General features: G+C 38.0%; 1 protein-coding gene across 2 annotated transcripts in view; it reads right to left on the bottom strand.

Annotated features, from left to right (window-relative positions):
• ADAMTSL1 (ADAMTS like 1) overlaps window positions 1-23,587 on the bottom strand; it is a 979,130-nt gene that overhangs the window by 348,133 nt on the left and 607,410 nt on the right. For both annotated transcript variants that reach the window (XM_033237422.1, XM_033237423.1), the window contains one exon: window positions 14,856-14,901. In XM_033237422.1, the coding sequence (XP_033093313.1) occupies window positions 14,856-14,901 (46 nt within the window). The remainder of the gene's footprint in view (window positions 1-14,855; window positions 14,902-23,587) is intronic.

The raw sequence follows: 23,587 nt of genomic DNA, 5'->3' as shown, positions 1-23,587 counted from the left end.
TTATAGTATGAGAACTGAAACAGGAAGGCAGAGTGTCCCTTGTTCAACCACAGATGGGAACATGCTCATTCAGTGACTCAAAGATTTCGCTTTTCTTCACATGCCCATGAATGACCACAAAAGCACCGTAAGTATTGATTTGGGGGGTTACAAGTAAATGTTAGTGAGTAGACAAATTCACAATAGCAAGGATCCATGAATAAAGAGGACTGACTTTATTAATTTTAAAGTTATTTGTCAAACTGTTTCACAGAATTCTATCTGGTGTGAAGGTTAATTTTGTTGTCTTTCTTGGTATTACATACATATTTTTCCTATGATTTGGAATTTTTATTTGCAGGCTCATTTTTAGTGAAAAGCTGTTTGTTTTCCTTTTGTTCTCTCTGTCCTTGCCTGTTCCAATGGTTTTATGATTATCTCCATATGGTTCACATGGCCCCCGGTCCAGAATCAGATACTGTACTAAAATTTTGGGTTTTAATCCATAATGAAGAAACTGCAAGTCTAGACCCAGAGGAAAAGTACGGCTTGGTAGAGTTTCAGTTCATGATATGGTATCTATGTCCATCAACCAGCCTCTCTTAGACCCACAATTTCAGATTAAGCTCTCATCCTAGGTAACTGGCAACTGCCTGTCTCTCTCTCTCTCTCTCTCTTTTTTTTTTTTTTGATATACAGCCTCTCTTCACAACAGAGGGCCTCCTTGAAACTCCTGACATCAAGTTTTCTACCTGGCTTAGGTCCTGTTTCTTCTGTGAAGGAAATCCAACTCTGGTATCCTACCAGAGTCAAGCTACTGCCAATCTTTGCTTTATTCCAGTCTCGGAGCCAAAAAGCCTATGAAATCAGCGCCATTCACCATCTTGCATTTATGTTCCATTTTTGGTCCATGGACTTTTTCTGTTGCTTTTGAACCTGGCTATGCCACTGGTTTTATCATTTTATATTTAATCTGTGATTGTTGCTTGCTTGGAAAGGGGAGGATTAATAGATATTAATAGATTGCATAGAAGTCCTCTGAGCTCTTCTGTTATAGTTTTGTAACTTATTCTGCATCAAATCCTATCTATATTTTTGTCTTTATTCTCGTCCTCCCTCCGATTTTAAAACATTTGAGAGTAAAAAATCTTACATAAATTTTCTTATTTTCATTTGCTCCTAGAGCCATGCTTTGCACATAGTCAAAAACCATCTGTTATATTAAATTAAATGGTAATAAGAAAGTACACATCATTTTGCTGTAAGAAACATCTTCTTGGCAATTAGAAGTGTACAAAATAGACATTTGTTGGAGAATTTCTTACCTAGAAATAGCCACGCAAAATTTAGAAGACCTCATGGGATATCATAAAGCAGGTGTTTTCAAACTTTATTTTTGTTGTTGTGTAATTATTTCTCTTCCAAAGAAATCCACATAGGATGCTGATAAATACAGCAGTTAAAAGCAGAGTTGTTTTGAATGAAACAGGGGTAGTATGCCTAGAAATCTGACTGCTTGTCTTCATTGCCCAGTCATGAAGTCAAATATAAAAAGTAGCTTGAAAATAGTTTTTTCAAAATACTGTTTTATAAGAATTGAGAGTTTTGCTTAAATTACTTCCAATATCTATAACAATTCAAAGTAAATAAATCCTAGTCATATTTTAATGGGAGAAAAAATAAAAAGTTATAAATTACACAATGTAAAACAGTGATATATTTCTTTTAAAAATTTCTATTTGAGGAAGAAAGGAGTTTTTTGGTAACGCATATGCTGCTTAGGAAAGGGATGTTGGTACGTTGTTGGATACGCGTGTTAAAGAGCTATAAAGTATATTTGCTCAGTGAAGATTCAAAAGAAAAGGAACCTAATAATCCTTTTTAGTGAGAGGATCACTTGAGTCCAGGAGTTTGAGGTTATATTGAGCTATGACCGTACCCGTGCAACCCAGCCTTGGGGACAGAGCGAGACCCTGTCTCTAAAAAATAACAATAATGAAAATAATAATGCCTCTTTAGCCTTCCCACTGTGATGACCATATTTCACTCAAAACTCTTAACTGAGTTGAAACCCAAACTAAACACTCTCCAACAGCCATACGTAGTTACTGCTCATAGCAAGATTATAAAGAACAACATAGCCAAAACTCAAAGATAACCTCTTTAAGTTTCACAATTTCCTCTTAAAAGGAAGGCAATGTTTAAAACGCAAAGGAAAACATAGGAAGGACAAGATTTCTAGAATGATAGTACAAACACTTATTAACTAATTAAATAATGGTCCTTACTTATAGTACCCAGCACAAAGTGATGTCTTAGAGGGAAAAACCTGCAAGTTCATGCTGCTTAAGTTTCCGCACATCTTGGTGTTAATCAGAAGATTTGGTGCTGCTTATCATTTCTAGGCTCATATAAACCAGGCTGAGCACAGGCAAGTATTTGCATGTTAGCAGCCTAGGCATGGCAGCTTATTTGGTTTCATTCCGTAAGGCCTTGCCAAGGGATGAACTGCAGTAGTAATTTCTTCTAAATCATTCTCAAATCCCTGCTTCAAGCTTCTATCTGGTTCACTAGAGGCCAGCATTCTTTTTATGAAATTCAGAAACTAGGACTTGAGAAAGTAAATTCTGAGGAGTATTAACTTAATAAATTTATATCCTCTTGACAGGCAGCAATGTTCAAAGGAGAGGGAATTAGAGATGTCTTCAGCAAGGATTCCTGGATTTACTTTTTCTGCTGTATTTAATTTGTACATTTAAAATTCTCAGCAGTTCATATACTTCTAGCCTTGAAGAATTATAATTGCTATAGTAGACTTGTTTGAATATCTCTTTTCTTTAAAAAAAAAAAAGCATATGTTGTAAAAATGCTTGAGGCTTAAACTTTTTGTATCTCAGTTTTGCTGTTTACTAAATGAGAATTAGTCCAGATCATCCATATACCTCCTGGTGTTATGGTGAAATGAGCATGTGCCTCGGCATTTACAAACCTGACAGGACCACTTCTTAGCTGTGTAGCCTAAATAAGGCATTTCATGTCTTTAAATGTTCCAATTTCCTTATCTGTACAATTAAGGTAATGCCCATTTTTCAAGGCAGTTGTGAGAATTGAATGAGTTTGGGGCAAAAGGTCATAAGGTACCACGCCTGGCACAGGGCAGACAACCCACATATACTAATTCTTCTCTAATTCTAGTATTCTATGAGTTTATAACTTGGCCAGGATCTCTTTGAGGTATGTAATCAGTCTTGATCTGTCACTTTCAATAAGGGGGATTGTGGCAGACAGAGACGAAAGCTGCCTGCCTAAGCTCATGGAGCTAGCCGGGAGAGGGGATTCATATCAGCTTTTCTCAATCTAATAATTTTCAGCCCTGTGGAAAATGATGGTCTCATTCTTAATTCTCTTCATCAGTTGAAAGTTGAGCTGTTGAATGATTTTTTTTTCTTTAAACATACATTTAGTCATTACTGTATCATTAATAATAGGAGTTAGCGCTAGCTGAGAGGGTCTCAATATAACAACTGATCATGGCAATATTGAAGGAAATTCTGGGTTGGCCAAGCAGGCATTCCTATTCATACTAAGAGTCAAGGAAAGTAGATGCTTGGCATTAGCCATCAATCCACAAGACAATAATATAGCTGATTGCTTGTCAGTCAGCATCACACAAATGAGCTGGAAGATGTGACTCTTGACTCTTCAGGCCAGGAATGCCAGCTCATATCACTCAAAGTCATTTACAACTATTGCTAACCCCTACTCTGGCAGTCTCCAAGGGATGATGCTGGCTGAAAAAAAAAAAACTATGATCAATTTAGGGGACAATGTCTCCTATGGCCCTTTAAGTATACCAGAAAGATGGCATCAAGCAAAAATCAGTTTTACTAATATATTCCTTTTTATATGTTCCCTAACAATTTGGAGTTTTTTAAAATCACCTTGAGTTATGAACAAGAGTGAAATTGTCCTTAGCCAAGGAATTTAACTTTTTTGGAAGGAAATGTTTAATGCTGATGTGATACTGTGGGCTGTGGTTTCACTGGGCCCTGTCTCTTGTAAGAGTGTCACTCACTTAGCTTTTACCGAGGTAACGTGGAAAAAAGAACTAAAATTTATTGAGTATTTCCCATGTATTTCCATGATTGCACTGATTCCTATAAAGGAATACTGTAACTAAGCATTATTATTATTTCCACTTTAAGACTGAGGAAACTGAGTCTATGAGAAGCTGAAGAGCTTGCCCCAAACCACAAAGTTAGTAAGTAACAGAACCCCTAAGCCTGCGTTCTTTCCTCTGACTAGTGTTCATACCAGAACCCTCCCCAGAGTCAGAGTTGAAGCAGAGGATAAGAAATTGAGAACACATTAAGGAGAAGGGAAAGGAGAGAGAATAAGGAGGAGTAAAATAAAGACATGTCAGAAAAAGCATTAAAAAAGAAATGTGTGCCACAGTCAGAAGAAGGCCGAGGGGAGAGGAAAAGCAGAAGGCCTAACCTACTGGGGCTGGGGGGCACCCAGTGAACTTGGCCAGCTGCCCGGCAGCAAGCACTGCAGGGAGATCTATAGCCACCAGATCCACCAAATGAAGGAATCTGTGAATCATTAAAAAAATGTTTATTTCTTTATGCCACAAATGATAAAACAGTTAGTCATAAAATATGAGGGTTTTTTTTTTTCCCAGAATAATCGCTGCAAATATTTTCAACCATTACTCTAAATGCTCAGTGTTTAACTAGGGAAAAAGAAATGATGTGTTTTGAACCAAAGTCAACCTCCAGTTGTTCACATGGCATGCTATGCAATTGCATTTAGAGATTAATTTATTTGCAAGATACTGAAAGCTTATTTAGCCTTGATGTTATCGCAGGTTGGATAGGGACTCTGCCCTCAGAGAAACGATCAAAGTCACTTATCATTTCTCTTTTCAGAAACATTGTTTCCCTTTGTTATTTAATTTTAGCATTAAAAAAAAAAGCTGTGGGTCAAATCAGAGAAATTAGGATTTTTTGCAGATGTGTTGCCTAAAGAACATCCTTTTGTTCTAGCAACAGCAGTTCTTCTCAACTCCAAAAAGGAGAAACACACAAACCACAACGTCCTGTAATGAGTTTAGTCACCATCCTGCATTCATCCTGGCTTTACAGTAAGTTAGACTTCTTTTGGTGGATACTGATTTGTCCCCTGGGATATAATTCTGAGAATATACAGCAATTCCAATCAAGTATTTGGCCAAAGAACAGCCAAGCCATGATAGTTGCCAGAGACCTGACTGTCCAGTCTAATAACTGGGCATTGTATAGAAAGTCTGTTTTTCTAGAGTTCGTCCAAAAGAAGGGCCATTATAAGCCTGCAGTTCTGCCAGAAATGAGGTTTAACATTCTCCTTCCAGAATACCTGGAACTTGTCATTTGGCAAAACAATCAGGAGAAATTACCTATGATGCCATAGAATAAGGCTGATCTTTGGAATTTCAAAGTGATCTAATTTTCACTTTTAAAAAAATAATGTAGTCTTTCAGAAAGAGTACTTTGTCAGAAGAGAGGAGGAAGTTGAAGAAAGGTAGTATACTAGTTGACTAGGGTTGCCATAAGAAAATACCACAGACTGGGTGAGCTAAACAACTGAAATTTATTTTTAGACAATTCTGGAGTCTAAAAGGTAAACATCAGGGGTCTGCAAGGTTGGTTTCCACTGAGGGCTCTCTCCTTGGCTTGTGGAAGGCAGCCTTCTTCTGTGTCTTCACATGTCTTCTCTCTGTGTGTCTGCATCCTAATAACTTCTTTAAAGACCACCAGTCATATTGATTTAGGGTCTACCTTAATGACCTTATTTACACATTTAAAGACCACAACTCCAAATACAGTCACATTTTGAGGTATGGGGGTTTAGGATTCCAACACATAATGCGGTGAGGACATCATTCAAACCACAACAGGTAATAAGGAAGAGTAGAGCCAGCACAACTGAGTCAGGTACTAGGCTGAGTGCATTTTAGACATTTTCTCATGTAATCCTCAGCAGAACTCTGGGAGGTGGTATTTTTTTCTTTGTTTCAAAAACAAATAAAAATTCGATTATATATAAAATATTTTTGCTCAACCTCATCTTCTTTTGTTTTGTATTTTCTTTAAAATTATACTACAAATACAGGAATATGTGTTGATTATAAAAAATTAAAACACTATGAAAGCATATAGAATAAAAAATGAAAGTCCCCCTAGCTCATTCAGTCCCTCCCTGATCTGTATTAGGTGATCAGTTGGATGTGTGTCCTTCAATGCCTTGGGATGGTGCCACACAACCAGACACATTTCAGTCTGGGGATTTTTAAAAACTGAGATCATATTATAGGTTATTACTCCACAATTTGCTTTTTTAAGCTCTTAACAAGATAATTTGGGAGAACTCACAGCTTTGTACAAATAGATCCACCTTAATCTTTTTAATGACTGTATAGCATTCCATGCTATGAACATATCATACCTTATTGAACCAGCCATCCTCCATTTGTTTCCAATTTTAAAATTACCATTAACATTGTGTTAACATTCTCTGTACATATATTAGAAGGATATTTTTATATTTAAGAAAACTGAGATTGAGAGAGGTTAACAAATTTGTTTGAAAGCACATAACTAGCAAGTGGCAGCTCAGGACTCAGGAGAGTCCATGTTCTTTCTGCTATATAACACTGCTTTAAGTCTTCATTATCCATGGGATTGAAAAGTGAAAAATATATCCTTTAAATTACTCTCCACTGTCCTCCTACCCAAACATCTTTTTTTTTTTTTTTTGAGATGGAGTTTTGCTCTTGTTGCCCAGTCTGGGGTACAATGACAAGATCTCAGCTTACTGTGACCTCCACCTCCTGGTTTCAAGTGATTCTCCTGCTTCAGCCTCACGAATAGCTGGGATTGCAGGTGCCCACCACAACGCCTAGATACTTTTTATATTTTTAGTAGAGACAATGTTTCACCATCTTGACCAGGCTGGTCTTGAACTCCTGACCTCAGGTGATCCGCCAGCCTCGGCCTCCCAAAGTGCCAGGATTACAGGCATGAGCCACTGCGCCTGGCCACTCATACATCGTAATAGCCTTTTAGAGATTGTCCAAATGCAGAATGCATGTAGACTCTGAAAGATAGGAGAACCTGCTCCCAATTTTGTTATATCAGCGTACAAATCAAGCCTTCATCAAGTGACTTGGAAAAGACACATCCTATCTGACTTTAACATGAGAGCAATGTTTATCTCAGGGGAGGTTACATAGTATGAGGGAAATTTCTGTTTCTCAGCTGGATAGGTCAGGGAAGATTGAAGCATGGACGGGTCTGGGGAGAAGTGCATTTCTTTGGTCTACTACTGGAAAGAACTGTCTGCGGCAGAGTGAAGCAGCAGCCAGGTCCTTGGAGGCCCTCTCTAGTAGGTGGGGGATTTGGCACATTTATTAGGAAGAATCCAACATTCTAGCAATTAGAATTTCTTTCTCACTTAAGAGTCTTCCTACTTGAGGTTAAGAAATCCCTCTCCTGCCTTGGATATATTTCACCTGAGATTGGCAGACCGGGCCTGGGAGAACAGAAATGCACAGAAAGGGTAGATAGAGCCCTCAAGTTTTCTTTCAGCCTTCTGCTCTTCCAAAGCTCATCACCCTGAGTGAGGGGCTAAGAATGTCCCTTATGAAATAACATCTGGGGCTAAGTTCAGACTCATCAGCACAGATAAATATCCCACTTCTTTCCCCACAATATACTTTGTACTGCACCTGATAAAATGACCCACAGGCCCCCAAATAAGCTGGGCTCCTTCATGCCTTACCTTCCACACATACTAAGGATGTTTAAATGTCACCTCAGGGAGAATTTCCTGACCACCTCATGTAGAGCAACCCTCCACCCCTGTGTCACTCTCTATCCCATTACTCTGCTTTATTTCTTTCATAATCATTCACTATTGCTTCTCGGACTTTTGGCTAAGATCAAGTGTAGCATAATCTTCACTATATGAAACTGTCATCTTTTGAAACTGTATTTATCATCTGCCTTCTCGCATTATAATATAAGCTTCATAAGAACAGGGGCATTATCTTTCTCTGTTAATATTATACCCCAGTGCCTAGAAAAAGTACCTGAGACCTAGTAAATCCCAGTGGATATTGTTGACTCTACTTCCATTTTTCAGAAAACTGACTCTGTCTCTCTCTCTCTCTCTCATTGCAGCCTGAAAAAAATCCCTCCCATCTTTTAAAGCTCAGCTCAACTGTCACCTTATTTCAAATGTCATGCATTTTTTCATTCATTCTACGTGTTGAATGTCTACAGTGAGTTGGATCTTAATTTCTATTTACAGCACCATTAATGTCTGGGCAATTTTTTTATGGTATTCCTAGGCCAACAGGAATACCAAACAATTCCATTTATTAAGCAGTTAGGTCCAAGCAACTTAATATATATTTGTGTCCTAATGACTTAATAGCCATTTGAAAAAACAATGCATATAACTTGAGAGAAAGGTACTATTTTACTTCATTCATAAATAACGTTTATTTACTAATGGGATGTGTGTGCCTGTACTACTTACCAAAGCCTGGAATCAGATTGGACAATCCTCATTCTTGTTTCCTATTCCATGTTGTTTTTCTCACAGTACTTGCTTTTTATCAAAGCAAACCCAACTTTACAAAGATAAGATGTCATAGAAAGGAATACAGCATGATCAAATAGTTCGAAGAGTGTTCAACCTATGTTAAGTCTTGATATGTTTCCCATAAATATTTAAAATATCCTAAGGAAGTTCTGTGAGTTTTCTGCGTTTCCCAGTTCACAGTGCAAGAGGCATGGTGTCAGACACTGAATGCCAGACCCTGAGTATACAGGGGTGAAAGAGACATGGTCCTTCCATGACTTAGTACTTTGTTCTTACCTCCATACTGACAGCATGCATCATACTTTATTTAGTTTTGTGTTTGTGTATTTGTCTTTTCTAGTAGCCTCTGACATTCCCCAAGGGCAGCCTGCCTATCTCTTTATTGATGGTGGCAACTCCTAATATCCCTAGTGCAGAACAGGAGTTGGGTATTCAATAAGTGCTGTTTTAAAACTGATTGATCAAGAGAATGTATAAGTGAATATGCAAACAAATAAATGGCCCTGGCAAGTAGCATCATGCCTTATTTTCAACTGCTAGAATAATAAGGACTAGATTATGGCAAAGTTTAGTAGCCTACTTCCCATCTTAGAGTGCCTCTTGGCTGGAAAAAGTCCAGCGTGCAGGCTCACTGATCAACTCCTGCAGTTGTTATTATTTTCTAGAGCATCTATCTAGATTTCAGGGGTATTTTTCTGGTCTGAATGTTGTTTCAACAGTTTCTTTCAAATTCTGACCAAGGAAGACCTGTAGCAGAGTTATTGTTTCTTCCATATGTTCCATTTGATCCTTGACATAAAGCAGCAAATGTTTCCTGACTTTGTGATATACAAAGGCCTTATGAGAAAAATGGACATATAGACCAAATGGGAATTTACCTTATGACCACCATTAAGAACCACATGAACAACTCTGTGAATCCCATGAATTTTCACAACCTCAGTGAGAATTACTAGTCAAGAGGAATAGTCAATTGTACAGCAAGGATGAGAACTTTGCTTCCACTCTCCACATTGACTCTCTTTGCTCTGACTCTACTTTATCCCTGGCTATGAATCTTTTCACTATAGTCATGTCAATTACTAAACTAACATAGACATCTTCATTAATCTGCATTCAGATCCAAATCCAGTATAGTCCAGATATGATACTCCCTAAGAATTATAGAATTTCAGAGGTAGATGGGACCTTTGAGGTCATACAATTCAAATCTATCACTGTTTGAGTGTAGAAACTGAGGCTCAAAGAAATTATAAATTTGCCATGATCATTCTGTTTTCTCTGGCTATAATGCTGCGGCCTTTGCCTCCTGCTCCACACAACAATGCTGGAGATCACAAGAGTGAATCATGTCAAATTGAGGATGAGGCACCATAACTTAGGAAAAGCCCTTCTATCTCTAGAACATACCTAAATGCTCCCACCAGAGCCATTCTAGTCCACGCAACCATTAGCACCCACCTGAACTACTGCAGTGATCACCCTCCTAGAATTTCTGCTCCTTCCCCCTGCTTTGCATCCATTCTCCAGGCTGAGCCTGCAGCCAAACCTATCTTTTTCATTGTAACTCCAGTTCTACTCTCCCCTGCTTAAACCTATCCAGGAGCTTCTTTTTCTTTTTCTTGTTTTTTTTTTTTTTTTTTTTTTAATAGAGATAGGATCTTGCTCTACCTTCCAGGCTTAAGTGCAGTGATGTAAACAAGGCTCACTGCAACTTCAAACTCCTGGGCTCAAGCAATCCTCCCGTCTCAGCCTCCCCAGTAGCTGGGACAACAGGTACACACCACCAGGCTAATATTTTGTTTTTGTTTTGTAGAAACAAGGTCTTGCTATTTTTCTCAGGCTAGTCTCAAACTCCTGACTTCAAGTGACCCTTCTGTCTTGTCCCCCAACCCCAAAACATTGGGATTACAGGTGTGAGCCATGGTGCCTGGCCATCCAGTAGCTAATTTTTGAACTTAAAATATAACGTAAGTACTTTACAGTGTCCTGCATGATCTAGCTCTCACCTAACTCTGGTTTTGATTTTTTCTTACCTTCCAGTACTCTTTCTCTTGCACACTAGACTTTAGGTATATTGGCTTTGTGCTTTCCTTAACACACCAAGTTCTGTCATACTTCACAGCCTTTGCACTAGCTGTTCTTTCTGGATTTCTGCTCGTCAAGTATTCATATAGCTGTTTCCTTCTTGTTATTCAAGTGTTACTCCTCAAGTGGATTTTCTGACCTTCCTCTCTGGACTAGCTACCAATAGCTTAATTCTCTGCATTGCACCAACTGCTATCTCATATACTTCCTTTTAAATAATTTGTTTGCATGCTTGTTTGTAACCTCTTTTCCTTCATTAGAATGAAAGCTTCAGAAGAATTGGGTCTTGGTTTTATTTAACAATGAACCCCAGGACCAAGAACAATTCTTGAGCTTAATACATATTGTTGTCTTAAAAACAGTAAAATGTTGTAGTGAGCAACAAATAATTTAATAAAGAAATTAAGAGCACCACCAGCTACCACAAGCAGCGTGGCCTATTATGTTGCTAATTATGGTCACTGTCTCCTAAACACCAACTCATATGAACCTTAAGGATAGCGCAAAAGAAACAGTTTATAAGTACTCTAAACACATTGTAAGTCACTTTAAAATCCCTAATTAAGTTCAAGGGGTTCAAATTTGAGGTTTAATATGAAGACCTAAGGAAACCTTTTTGAGAGACTCCTTCAGTTAGTCTTGTGGTGAAACCTCTGAGACCTAAATAACCTGTTTGATTGGTTTGCTAGCTCACATCTATTGTCTACCAATAGCGTCTTTGTCTCTCCTTCCAGAGAGGGAGCACCTTGCTGCTTCCTTAGAATAGAGCAGGCAACTGTAAAATGGGAAAGATTAGATAAACTCTGTCCTTAGGAATGAAAATAGTCTCCTTGAACCAGCTACACAGAATGTAAGAAAGTACCATGACTATGAGAACTATGCAAACATCATGGGAACTTTAACTTTCTTGTATTGACAAACCACTTATAGAGTGGTTGGCAATAAAGCTTTAAAAGTCTGTAAGCTGACTTTTCAGGAAAAAAAAAAAAAAGGGAAACTGGGGAGATGTTTTCTACTCCTCAGATTATCCTGGGGAATACGAACTCCCCAAAAAGTTATATGTAGCAATTCCACAAAAAATAGGTAAAGAGGCTGAATCTTTGGATATGAAGTAGTTCAGAAGTGCCCCAAGAAGTTGTCCAGGGATTAAAGATGACCCTGGTGATTTAGCTAAGAGACTCTCAAGTTTTTCCAAATCAAGCATCTAACAAAGAATATTTAACTGAATTGTTCTAAACTTCCTAATTTGAAAAACTCGGATGTGATCATGAAAAGATTCTCTCTTAAAAAATTATTTTTGTGTTTTTTGGCAACGCTGCTTCTGTCATCACTAAAAGCAAGAAAATAAAGCTTCAAATTATTTGAAGAAGCTAGATTCTCATAAAAAAATTCAGTGTCAATTTGATTCTACAAGCTATAAAGATTTTGGCTCATGGAGTGCTATGGATTTTAAGTAATGTGAGGTCAGAGTCTGATATGGTTTGGCTGTGTCCCCATCCAAATCTCATCTTAAATTGTACTTCCCATAATCCCCATGTGTCAAGGGAAGAACCAGGTGGAGATAATTGAGTCATGGGGGCGATTTCCCCCATGCTATTCACATGATAGTAAGTTCTGACAAGATTTGATGATTTTATAACGGGCTTCTCCCTTCACTCAGTGTTCATTCTTCTTTCTCCTGACACTTGTGAAGAAAGATGTGCTTGCTTCCCCTTCTGCCATGATTGTAAGTTTCCTAAGGCCTCCCCACCCTTGAAGAACTGTGAGTCAATTAAATCTCTTTTTTCCAAATTACTCCGTCTTGGGTATGTCCTTAAAGCAGCATAAGAACGGACTAATACAGTAAACTGGTATCAGGAGTGGGGTGCTGCTATAAGGATACTCAAAAATGTGGAAGTGACTTTAGAACTGGGTAACTGGCAGAGGCTGGTACAGTTTGGAGGGCTAAGAAGAAGACAGGAAAATGTGGGAAAGTTTGGAACTTCATGGATACTTGGAGGGCTCAGAAGACAGGAAGATGTGGGAAAGTTCGGAACTTCCTACAGTCTTGTTGAATGGCTTTGACCAAAATGCTGATAGTGATATGGACAACAAAGTCTAGGCTAAGGTGGTCTCAGATGGAGAAGAGGAACTTGTTGGGAACTAGAGCAAAGGTGACTCTTATTTATACTTTAGCAAAGAGGCTGGTGACATTTTGCCTCTTCCCTAGAGATCTGTGTAACTTTGAACTTGAGAGAAATGATTTAGGGTATCTGTCAGAAGAAATTTCTAAGTGACAAAGCATTCAAGAGGAAGCAGAGCATAAAACTTTGGAAAATTTGCAGTCTGATGATGCAATAGAAAAAAATTTTTTTTCTGGGAGAAATTCAAGCCTGCTGCAAAAATTTGCATAAGTAATGAGGAGGTGAATGTTAATCACCAAGACAATGGGGAAAATGTCTCCAGAGCATGTCAGAGACCTTCCTGGAAGCCCCTCCCATCTCAGGCCCAGAGGCATAGAAGGGAAAAATGATTTCCTGGGCCAGGTCCAGGGACCCCTGCTCTATGCATCCTCTGGATGGACTTGGTGCTCTGTGTCCCAGCCACTCCAGGTGTAGCTAAAAGTGGCCAAGGTACAGCTCAGGCCATTGTTTGAGGGGGTACAAGCCCCAAGCCTTGGCAGCTTCCATGTGGTGGCGGTCCTGCAGGTGTGCAGAAGAACTGAGGTTTGGGAACTTCTGCCTAGATTTCAGAGGATGTATGAAAATGCCTAGATGTCCAGGCAAAAGTCTGCTGCAGGGGTGGAGCCCTCACAGAGAATCTCTGCTGGGCAATGCAGAAGGGAAATGTGGAATAATAACAATGCCAATCATATTGAGGAAAGAGCTTCTTCAGCAAAGGAATCAGCAAGTACAAAAGCCCTAAATATGCATATGCCTCTTTGTTTCCTTTATTCCCACTTCAACTTATCATTCTAATATCAAATTCTTTTCAAGTCTTGCAGAGTGAACTTAATTTTGATCTCTCTTGTATCTATTTAGTATTTCCTCTGGGTTTAAGTGCTCCTTCTTCTTCTTCTTTTTGTTTTTAAGAGACAGAGTTTTGCTATGTTCCCCAGGATGGTCTTGAACTCCTGGGCTCTAGGGATCCCCTGCCTCAGCCTCCTGAGTAGCTGTGACTACTAATGAAGGTTTAAGCCTTCATTACTTCTTGCTCCTCATCCATTTCCTGTTCCAGTGCAACCCTTGTATCACCAAAAAATTAACTTTTCTAAAAGGGAAACTCTGCAACACCATACTCTTGCTCTAGTGACTCCCATTATTCACTGAGCTAATATAAACTTTGAAGACTAACATTCGAATCTTTTTATGGTATAACCTCAAAAACATATTTCAATTCTCTTTTATACTGCTATATTCAACTCTACTGAAATGAGTGTTCAGACATTCCTGCCTCCAAAGTTGCCCCTTATGTCCTCTCCATTGGACTGACTGTCATCCCTTCAAACCCAATATGGGCTAGTCATAGTCCTCCAAGCCCTATCTCAAATCACCTTTTCTTTTAAGACCCTTTGGATTTCTCTGTTTTAACCCACAAAGAACTTTATTCATTCCCTATGGCTTTGTCATATTTTGTCCTAGAGTGTGGTTATGTGCAATGCACATCTGTCTTCTTTCTCTATACCTCTTACTGTACTACAGATGTTTAAAACAGGGACCATATGTTATTTATTCTTGTACTAGTGTAGTGCCTCACACATAGTTGGCACTGAATAACATTTGTTGAACAAATGAATGAGTTTTTCAAATCTGAGTTTGATTTACTAATATTTATTTCATGATACCCCAACTTGTTTCCCTCTTATCACCCCTCTTACTCATCCTCATGAGCTCTACATGAAAAAAGGCAGAAAGTAGGGAGGAAATGCAGAGTCCTTGTTTTGAAACAGTCTAGTTAGTTTCAAGCTGCTCAAATGATTAGAAGTTTATATTGAGGAACATTAAAAATATAATTTTAGTCCTGCATAATCAGTACAGTATGAGATAAAAACTCTCAGTGAAATTCTAATTGGTTGATTTCCTGCTCAGGATATAAAACTGCTTAGCACCATTCAGTGCTAACAAAAATACATGATCACAATCTCAGAACATTATACTTACCACATTACTGCATGTTCTGTATCGGATATTTCTTCCTTCACAGCTCCTAGGTTGCAAAAAGAAAAAAAAAATATTACTACTTATGAAAGGCTCAAAATCAGAAATATTTTCTCATAAAAATTTTCCTCTAAATACTAGTAAAAGGGCCTCTCTTTTCTTCTAAGCATGTTCTTAGAGAGCTTACTATCAAAAATCAAATGAGCAGATCTAAAGAAGTTATAGATGTAAATTGATTTCTCTATAAGGGTTGAAACTAAGTATTTGCCTTGCTTCAAAAATCTTCAAAATAAGTGTGTAGTGTATATTTAATCAAATAACTGTTAGTGCAAAGTTTTCTGAAAAAACTGATATTCAATGAATCCTTTCTTCTTATTTCTGATATAAAACTGAAGATATATTTCACTGAAAAACTTAGATCTTGAAAATAAATTGGAATTAATGGAATTAATATTCAACATGTCTTAAAATCATAATTCCAAGAATGTGGAAAGTCATAATTCTTAAAAAAATTATTTTTATTTCTAAAATATATACTCATTATGGAGGTTTTGGAAAAGACAGATTACCAAAAAGAAAAAAAAGAAGTCCCCTGCTAGTTGCCTCATCTAAAGACAATCACTATTATTTTGATTTATTTAGCCCTTTCCAGTATAAATAAAAAAATCACATCCCTTATGCAATTTTGTAGCCTGTTTTTGTTTCCATTTAAAATATATTGGGAGGCATTTTCTCACAGTATTAAATAACTTTAAAAACACCATTTTGAGAGCTACATAATATTCTAACAAATGATGTAATTTTTTGCATAATTATTCTTTCATTATTTGTCATTTAAGTAATTTCCACTTTGGGGTTTGATAAATGATAGTATGATAAACCAACTTTGTGCTTATGTTTTATCAAAGTTTCTGACTGTGTTTTTTGAATAGATAAATTTCTAGAAGAGAATTACTAGACTAAAGGGAATGAACTTTTGTAAGGTTCTTCATAAATATTGCCAAAATGTATTCCATAAAGGTTGTACCATTACATACTCCCACCAGCAATACATGGGAGTTTCCATTTTACTGAATTCTTATGAATAAAAACAATCAACTTTTGATAAAACATTCAATGCTGACACTTAAGTCATGAAAAACAGTACTGCACTCTTTTCAAAATATGTCACACTTTTTTAAAAAGTAAAAATATACTACAAAATCCTGTGAGAATGATTATACTAATACCTAGTACTTTTAGAATTCCAGGTACATTTATAAGTTTGTAATATGTATAAATTTATTTAATATTCTCAAAAACCATGAGAGATAGAATACCATCATCATATCCACTTTACAGATGACAAAACTGAAGCTTAGGAAGGTTAAGTAACTTGCCAAAATGACACAACTATTAAGTTGTAGAGCTGACATTTGAAATCAAGCCATCTGGCTTCAGAACTCACACACTCATGATCACAATGTTTTAATGCCTCCTAATTTACTTTTTTGTTCAATAAACGTCCACAGAGCTTCTGTTATGTGTTTGGCAATGAAATTACTATGAAGAATACAAAGAAGAATGAATATGACTTAGTCTTTGTTATTAAGAAAATTAATCATATAATTTTATGTAAGAAATGCATATAGTAATTGCATTAGGTATTGAGAATGTTACCAGAAGGAAAATGTCATCTGACAATACAATGATACACAGACTATCTTAAAAATATAGAAAGGTTCCTATTCCTAAAGACTTGACTGTAATCAGACTGACTATTACTATGCATTAAAAATAGAAAAGGAATGGCTGGCCAGGCATTGGAACCATAGAAATAAGGAGCATGACGAAGACACATGTTTGTCAGTGTCCAGTCCAGCAATGTCCGAGACAAAAGGCCAATGAATTTCAAGTCTTGCATGTCCCATTGACAAGGCTGCTGCAAACTCCACATAGATGACTCATGCTAACCTTGCTGATACCAATGAACATTCAGCTCATCCAAGTACCGCCCCTCATTATGGTATCAGGTTGACCAAGCTACTTACCAAGAGTGATCTGGATTTTTGTGACTGCTGAGAACAGAGAGTGCTGGCCATGCTGATGTGGGTACTCTGGTCCATGTGATGGACAGTTCTATTCCTTGCTGTAAATTAATCAACTGGCATTCTAGTTTGAAATATTCATCTCATGGGCTGAGTCATTGTGAGTACACCCCCAAGAAAAGGATGTGTTCTTGGTGCTATTGCTGAAAAATATCAGGTTTCTGACTCTAACAACATGAGAGCTAAGTTCCAGTTGATGGTAAATTTACAAGGTAATTGAATTCTACAACTGGGAGGTCTTTGGTAGCATCCCATCTAGACATCAGTGTTTGAAGTTCCTGAAGTTCCTGCTGCATATGTACCACAGTGCAGTGCTTAACAGTACCCAGTTTAAAAACAGGCTCTGCATTCTAGAATCTTGGCTCTATACCTCAGTTCTATCTTTGGTAAAATGGGATGATATTACTTATCTCCTGGAATTATGAGAATTAACTGAGTAAGTATTTGTGAATCACTTCAGACAGTGTCTAGGACACAGTAAGCATTATGTAGACATTAGATAAACTAATTAAGTACATAATAGATGTAAAAATATAATAGTTATTGAAAGGAGGTCAAGGATATATGGAGAAGAAACTAAGCAAAGGCATAGAGGCACAAAAGATTTGGTGTGCTCCCAAATTTTCAAACAGTTCTGGTTTTGGGGGGTTTAGGGTTTATGTGGGGAATTGCAGTAGATGAGTGAAATACCTTCTAATTTTGAACTTTGTAATACACAGAGGGGAACCACTGAAGGTAGTAAAACAGAGGAGATTCAATGGTGAGATTTTGCTTTTAAAAGGTAAACCCTGATGTTAACTATTGGGACTTTAATACTATTTGTTTTTCATTCTTTTTTTATTTTTTATTTTTTACCTAACCTTATATCCATGAAAGAAATAATGGAAACAAAACTGAATTAGGAGCCTGAAGATCTGGGATATAGATTTTGTTCTTCCACTTGCATAAACCTCTTGTTCTCTTAGGGTCTTTGTTTCCTTATCTGCCAAATGAATATAGGAATACCTATGCATAAAGTTAGGATCACCAACTGAAATAATGTACAAAAGCTCTGTTCAAATGCCAAGGGATTCTTACAGAGATACCACTTCCTAAACAAAACGAAGCAGAAAAATACTTGTTTCAAAAGTTTAAATGAGCCTTTTCCCAGATATTTTAATCTGCAAATACCTACACAAATTTTACAGACATCATTGAATAACAGGGAATATTAGCACAGAATGTAAAAGGTTGATTTAAATACTTATTATTTAGGAAAAGCAAAACAAAACAAAAGCAAACCAAAGAAAAACTACTTGTCATAATTTCCAAAGAATATCCTGTAATTGTCTAATGCCTAATATGGATTTGCAGGTAATTTATGGATGCCTCTGAACGATCTTCCCTTTAATATATTACTTTTTTGAGAGCTTCTTTAATTTGACTGAAATAGGATATTAAGGTGGTAATGCTTAAGTATGGCAAAGTGATCATTATTGAAAGACACTATCAAATTGTGGATTATAATAGAAACACTAGTCTGTACTATTTATTCAGTGCCTGCTATAGGTATTTGGCCCAGTGTTAGGTATTCTGTATATATTATCTCTAATCTTCCAACAACTCTACAAAATTTTATTCCTATTTAATAGACGAGAAAACTGAGGCAGAGAAAGCTGAGGAGGCTTAAAGCTACATACACAGAAAAGTGAACCAGGGATTGGAATTTAGGCATGACTAACTCCTAAGTCTATCAAACAATAAGAAAAGGAACATGATGTGCTCAAAATACATAGTATACTAACACTAAGCTAAAGATCCGGAGAGCTGAGAGGGGAACTGGCCTGAGGGTTGACTGTGCCTTGTTGTTATTATATCAGTTTATAAACTATTTCTCAATTCTGGTAAATCCACTTCTAGAAAAACATAGGTAGACACACATTGGAACATTTCCAAGAAAACCATGCTCATCAGTAAAATGCAATGTGAAAGAACTTCAGTGCAGAGAAGCTTATATTTTTGAAAGTTTAAGTTTATGAAATTTGAATATAAATTTTACATAAGTAGCTAAGTGACTATTCCACCACAAGGATTTAATTCCTGCCAAGTGTGAATTTCTTCATCCAAGGTATTTATTTGGGCACAAAATCCCTGTCTGAGAATTAAGCAGTAAAAAATATTTTCCTTCATTTTTTTAACAGGTCATTAATACAAAACAGCTGAGGGATTTCTTTCACATTTAAACAAAGTAAAATTCACCTCTGGGGATGAAAACAAACATTATAAATTTCAGTCCAAAATGATGTCTGAGGAAAGCTGTAGACAAATGATAGGAGAGGATTTAAATAAAGATGTCCTCCCAATATAAACCATAAAATAGTTACAGTACTGTGTTTAGGCAGTTCAGAACTATATCAATTATGAACTCAGAAACTGGGCGAAGTATGAAAGAAGAAAATATAAGTATTAGAATATATTTTAATATAAACATGTAATATGCACACGTATACTTCTTGTAGCACTATTCACAATAGCAAAGGCATGGAATCAACCCAAATGGCCATTAATGATTAACTGGATAAAGAAAACGTGGTCCATATATACCATGGAATACTATGCAGCCATAAAAAAGAACAAGATCATGCCCCTTGCAGGGACATGGATGGAGCTGGAAACCATTATCCTCAGCAAACTAATGCAGGAATAGAAAATCAATCTCACTTATAAGCGGGAGCTGAATGATGACAACACATGTATACATGGCGGGTAACACACACTGAGGCCTGGGGAGACTGTGGGGAGGGAGAGCACGAGAAAGAATAGCTAATGAATGCTGGGCTCAGTACCTAGGTGATGGGTTGATCTGTGCAGCAAGTCACCATGGCGCATGTTTACCTTTGTAACAAACTTGCATATCCTACACATGTATCCCAAACTTAAAAGTTGAAGAAAAAAATAAAAATGAAAAAATGGGCCAGGTGTGGTGGCTCATGCCTGTAATCCCAGCATTTTGGGAGGTTGAGGCAGGCGGATCACGTGAGGTCAGGAGTTTAAGACCACCCTGGCCAACATGGTGAAACCCCGTCTTTACCAAAAACACAAAAATTAGCAGGGCATGGTGGCAGGCACTTCTAATCCCAGCTGCTAGGGAGACTGAGGCAGGAGAATCACTGGAACCCAGGAAGAAGAGGTTGCAGTGAGCCGAGATTGTGCCATTGCATTCCAGCCTGGGTGACAGAGCAAGACTCTGCCTTGAGGGGGAAAAATACACACACACACACACACACACATATATATACACACACACACACACACATTTATTTTCTAATTCAAATTTGCATCAAAAATTCCTTCTTTGCTTAATCAGCACTTTACTCCACGCCAGTCACATTAATTTTGATTTAATTCCTTCTCTCAAAAATAGAAATAATCTCAATTGCAAGCTATTATGTGTGAATTATTCAGACTTTAATTCACTTAAGAGATTAGTATAGACTTGATACATACTTTATTTGTCTCTCATTAACACATAATACACCATCTAAACTTCCACTTCTTAAAATCCTGATGTTATAGTTTCAACTGTCATCATTTAATGACCTGAGAAGAGGTGAACTGACATGAAAAATTAAAAGTTTTTTCTCTAGGGTCAAACAACTTGTTGGCTTCCTGTTTCCCCATCCCCCTTCTCATTTAAGCCTTTTAAAAAGGGGGAGGCATTTGATTTATCGCTCTTTTACCTTTATTCTTGTCATCTCTTCACTAAGCAAAAGATCCTTCTGGTGACATAGCCAGACTTATACCTAGTGTCAATAAACTGTTTCAAGAAAATGTGATCATGTGTATTTAACACTTCTGAGTTTTTAAGGACAATTGCACTTATATAAGGCTCATGGCACCCCAGGCTTTATCTCTGATTGCTAAAAAGCAAAGAATGCTGCTAAGCAAGAATGGGTTACTGTATTTCCCTGAACATCACTTGCCTTTCAAATATGGACTTACGGCAAAGAATTTTAAAACAGGACGGTCCATCTGGTTTTTTTGTTTTTGTTTTTTGTTTTTTTTGAGACAGCGTCTCATCTCATTCTGTTACCCAGCCTGGAGTGCAGTGGATAGTGGCACTATCATAGCTTACTGGAACCATGAACGCCTGGGTACCAGCGATCCTCCCACCTCAGCCTCCTAAAGCACTGTGAATACAAGCATATCTCGCTTCTTTCAGTCATCCAAAGAAATCTATGAGCTCTTTACAAGAGAAAAGACATAAAGTCATGTTTTGCAATTCAAGCCCCAGGAAGCCTGGGCCATTTAGACTGTGGATCTTAGAGCAAGCATAGATTAGAACAAGACAAGAGGATTTGCAACCCCACCGAAGGATTTCAAGTACTATTGGAACACAGTTTCTCCCTTCACTTCAAATGAGCATTCCAGTACTCACTGGAGCTATACTGCAGGAGGTTGCCCCCAACCAGCCAGTTAAAAAAATTCTACATTCCTGAGGCTCTTTACAAAGAACTCAAGAGGAATAACAAATTCTGAGAACAACTGAGAGAACCAAGTGCAAGTGTACTGTCAGCTTCTTTACATTTTCTGCAGATACACTGTTATTATTTTAAATAATTTCCACTTTTATTTTAGACTCAGGGGTATAAGTACAGGTTTGTTATATGGGTATATTGCATGATGCTGAGGTTGGGATTATGGATGATCCTGTCACCAGGTAGTCAGCATACTACCTGTTAGGTAGTTTTTCAGCTCATAACCCCATCCGTCCTCCTCCTCTGTAGTAGTCCCTAGCACAGACACATTATTGTAAGAGGTTCTTTCAGGAAATACTTGATGCCAATCAACTTGGCCATGAAATAGGAAACTATATGAACCACTGGACCCTGTGTGTAAAGCTCTTCTCAGATGCTCACTGTCCTCATCTGTGGTTCAAACTGGATGCTGAACACCCAGGGACTAGAACTGGAGCCTGTGCATAACAGATGGTTACTTGTGGTCTTACCTTGTATGGGAGAGAAAGAGGAGTTAGATGACAAGCCATCCCTGTGGGTTTCACAAGTCCCATATTCTAATCATTTTCTTAGCTTTGCTTTACTCTTGTACTTAAAAATGTCATTCTATCATGTTCTACATTTTATTCTGTGTTTAAAATAATTATTATTTAATTCTAATTTATAATGTCATAAACAAAAATTACAATGAAACTTATTTATGAAAAAGCATTATTTTGAGGGAGTTTGCTCCCAACCAGAGGAGTCGATCCAGCACTGTCTCTTCTTTAAAAGTATCTGCAGACAATCATGCTTATATTGTATCTTCATTATACATCATATCTCTAAAGAATTAGACATGCTCCAGTATGCATCTCTAGTGAGTACTTTATTAATATTAACATATTTAAATTATTTTTAATAAACATTGAATAAATATATATTTATTCAGGACAATGCTTTTTTAAAATGTTTAATTTTTGTGGGTACCTAGTAGGTGTATGCATTTACGGGGTGCAGAAGATATTTTGATACAGGCATGCAATGCGTAATTATTATGGTAATGGTTATCTATCCCCTCAAACATTTACCCTTTATGTTACAAACAAGTTACTTACACTCTTTTAGTACTTTTAAAATGTACTTTGAGGCCCCTCCTCTATGCCACATGCTTGCAGATAACACTGTATCTCAAATAATAAGAAATTTGCTGGGGGGGCACGCCCAAGATGGCCGAATAGGAACAGCTCCAGCCTCCAGCTCCCAGCATGAGCGACACAGAAGATGGGTTATGTCTGCATTTTCAACTGAGGTACCGGGTTCATCTCACTGGGGCGTGTCAGACAGTTGGCGCTGGTCCGTGGGTGCAGCCCAACCAGCGAGAGCTGAAGCAGGGCGAGGCATCGCCTCATGAGGGAAGTGCAAGGGGGAAGGGAATTCCTTTTCCTAGCCAAAGGAAATTGACACACAACACCTGGAAAATCAGGTAACTCCCACCCTAATATTGCACTTTACCAAGGGTCTTAGCAAATGGCAAACCAGGACATTATATCCTACACCTGGCCCAGAGGGTCCCACGCCCACGGAGCCTCCCTCATTGCTAGCACACCAGTCTGAGATCTAACTGCAAGGTGGCAGCGAATTTGGAGGAGGGGCACTTGCCATTGCTGAGGCTTAAGTAGGTAAACAAAGCCCCAAGGAAGATCGAATTGGATGATGCCCACCACAGCTCAAGGAGGCCTGCCTGCCTCTGTGGACTCCACCTCTGGGGACGGGGCATAGCTAAACAAAAAGCAGCAGAAACGTCGGCAGAGGTAGATGTCCCTGTCTGACAGCTTTGAAGAGAGCAGTGGATCCCTCAGCACGGAGGTTGAGATCTCAGAATGGACAGACTGCCTGCTCAAGTGGGTCCCTGATCCCTGAGTAGCTTAACTGGGAGACGTCCCCCACTAGGTGCAGCCCGACACCTCACACCTCACACAGCTGGGTACACCCCTGAGACGAAGCTTCCAAAGCAAGAATCAGACAGCAACACTCGCTGTTCAGCAATATTCTCTCTTCTGCAGCCTCCGCTGCTGATACCCAGGCAAACAGGGTCTGGAGTGGACCTCAAGCAAACTCCAATAGACCTGCAGCTGAGGGTCCTGACTGTTAGAAGAAAAACTAACAAACA

This window comes from Trachypithecus francoisi, unplaced genomic scaffold (assembly GCF_009764315.1).
Source record: "Trachypithecus francoisi isolate TF-2019V2 unplaced genomic scaffold, Tfra_2.0 Lachesis_group16, whole genome shotgun sequence".
NCBI lineage: Eukaryota > Metazoa > Chordata > Mammalia > Primates > Cercopithecidae > Trachypithecus > Trachypithecus francoisi.
The sequence above is the reverse complement of the archived record's forward strand: the minus strand, read 5'-3'. Positions and strand labels throughout refer to the sequence as shown.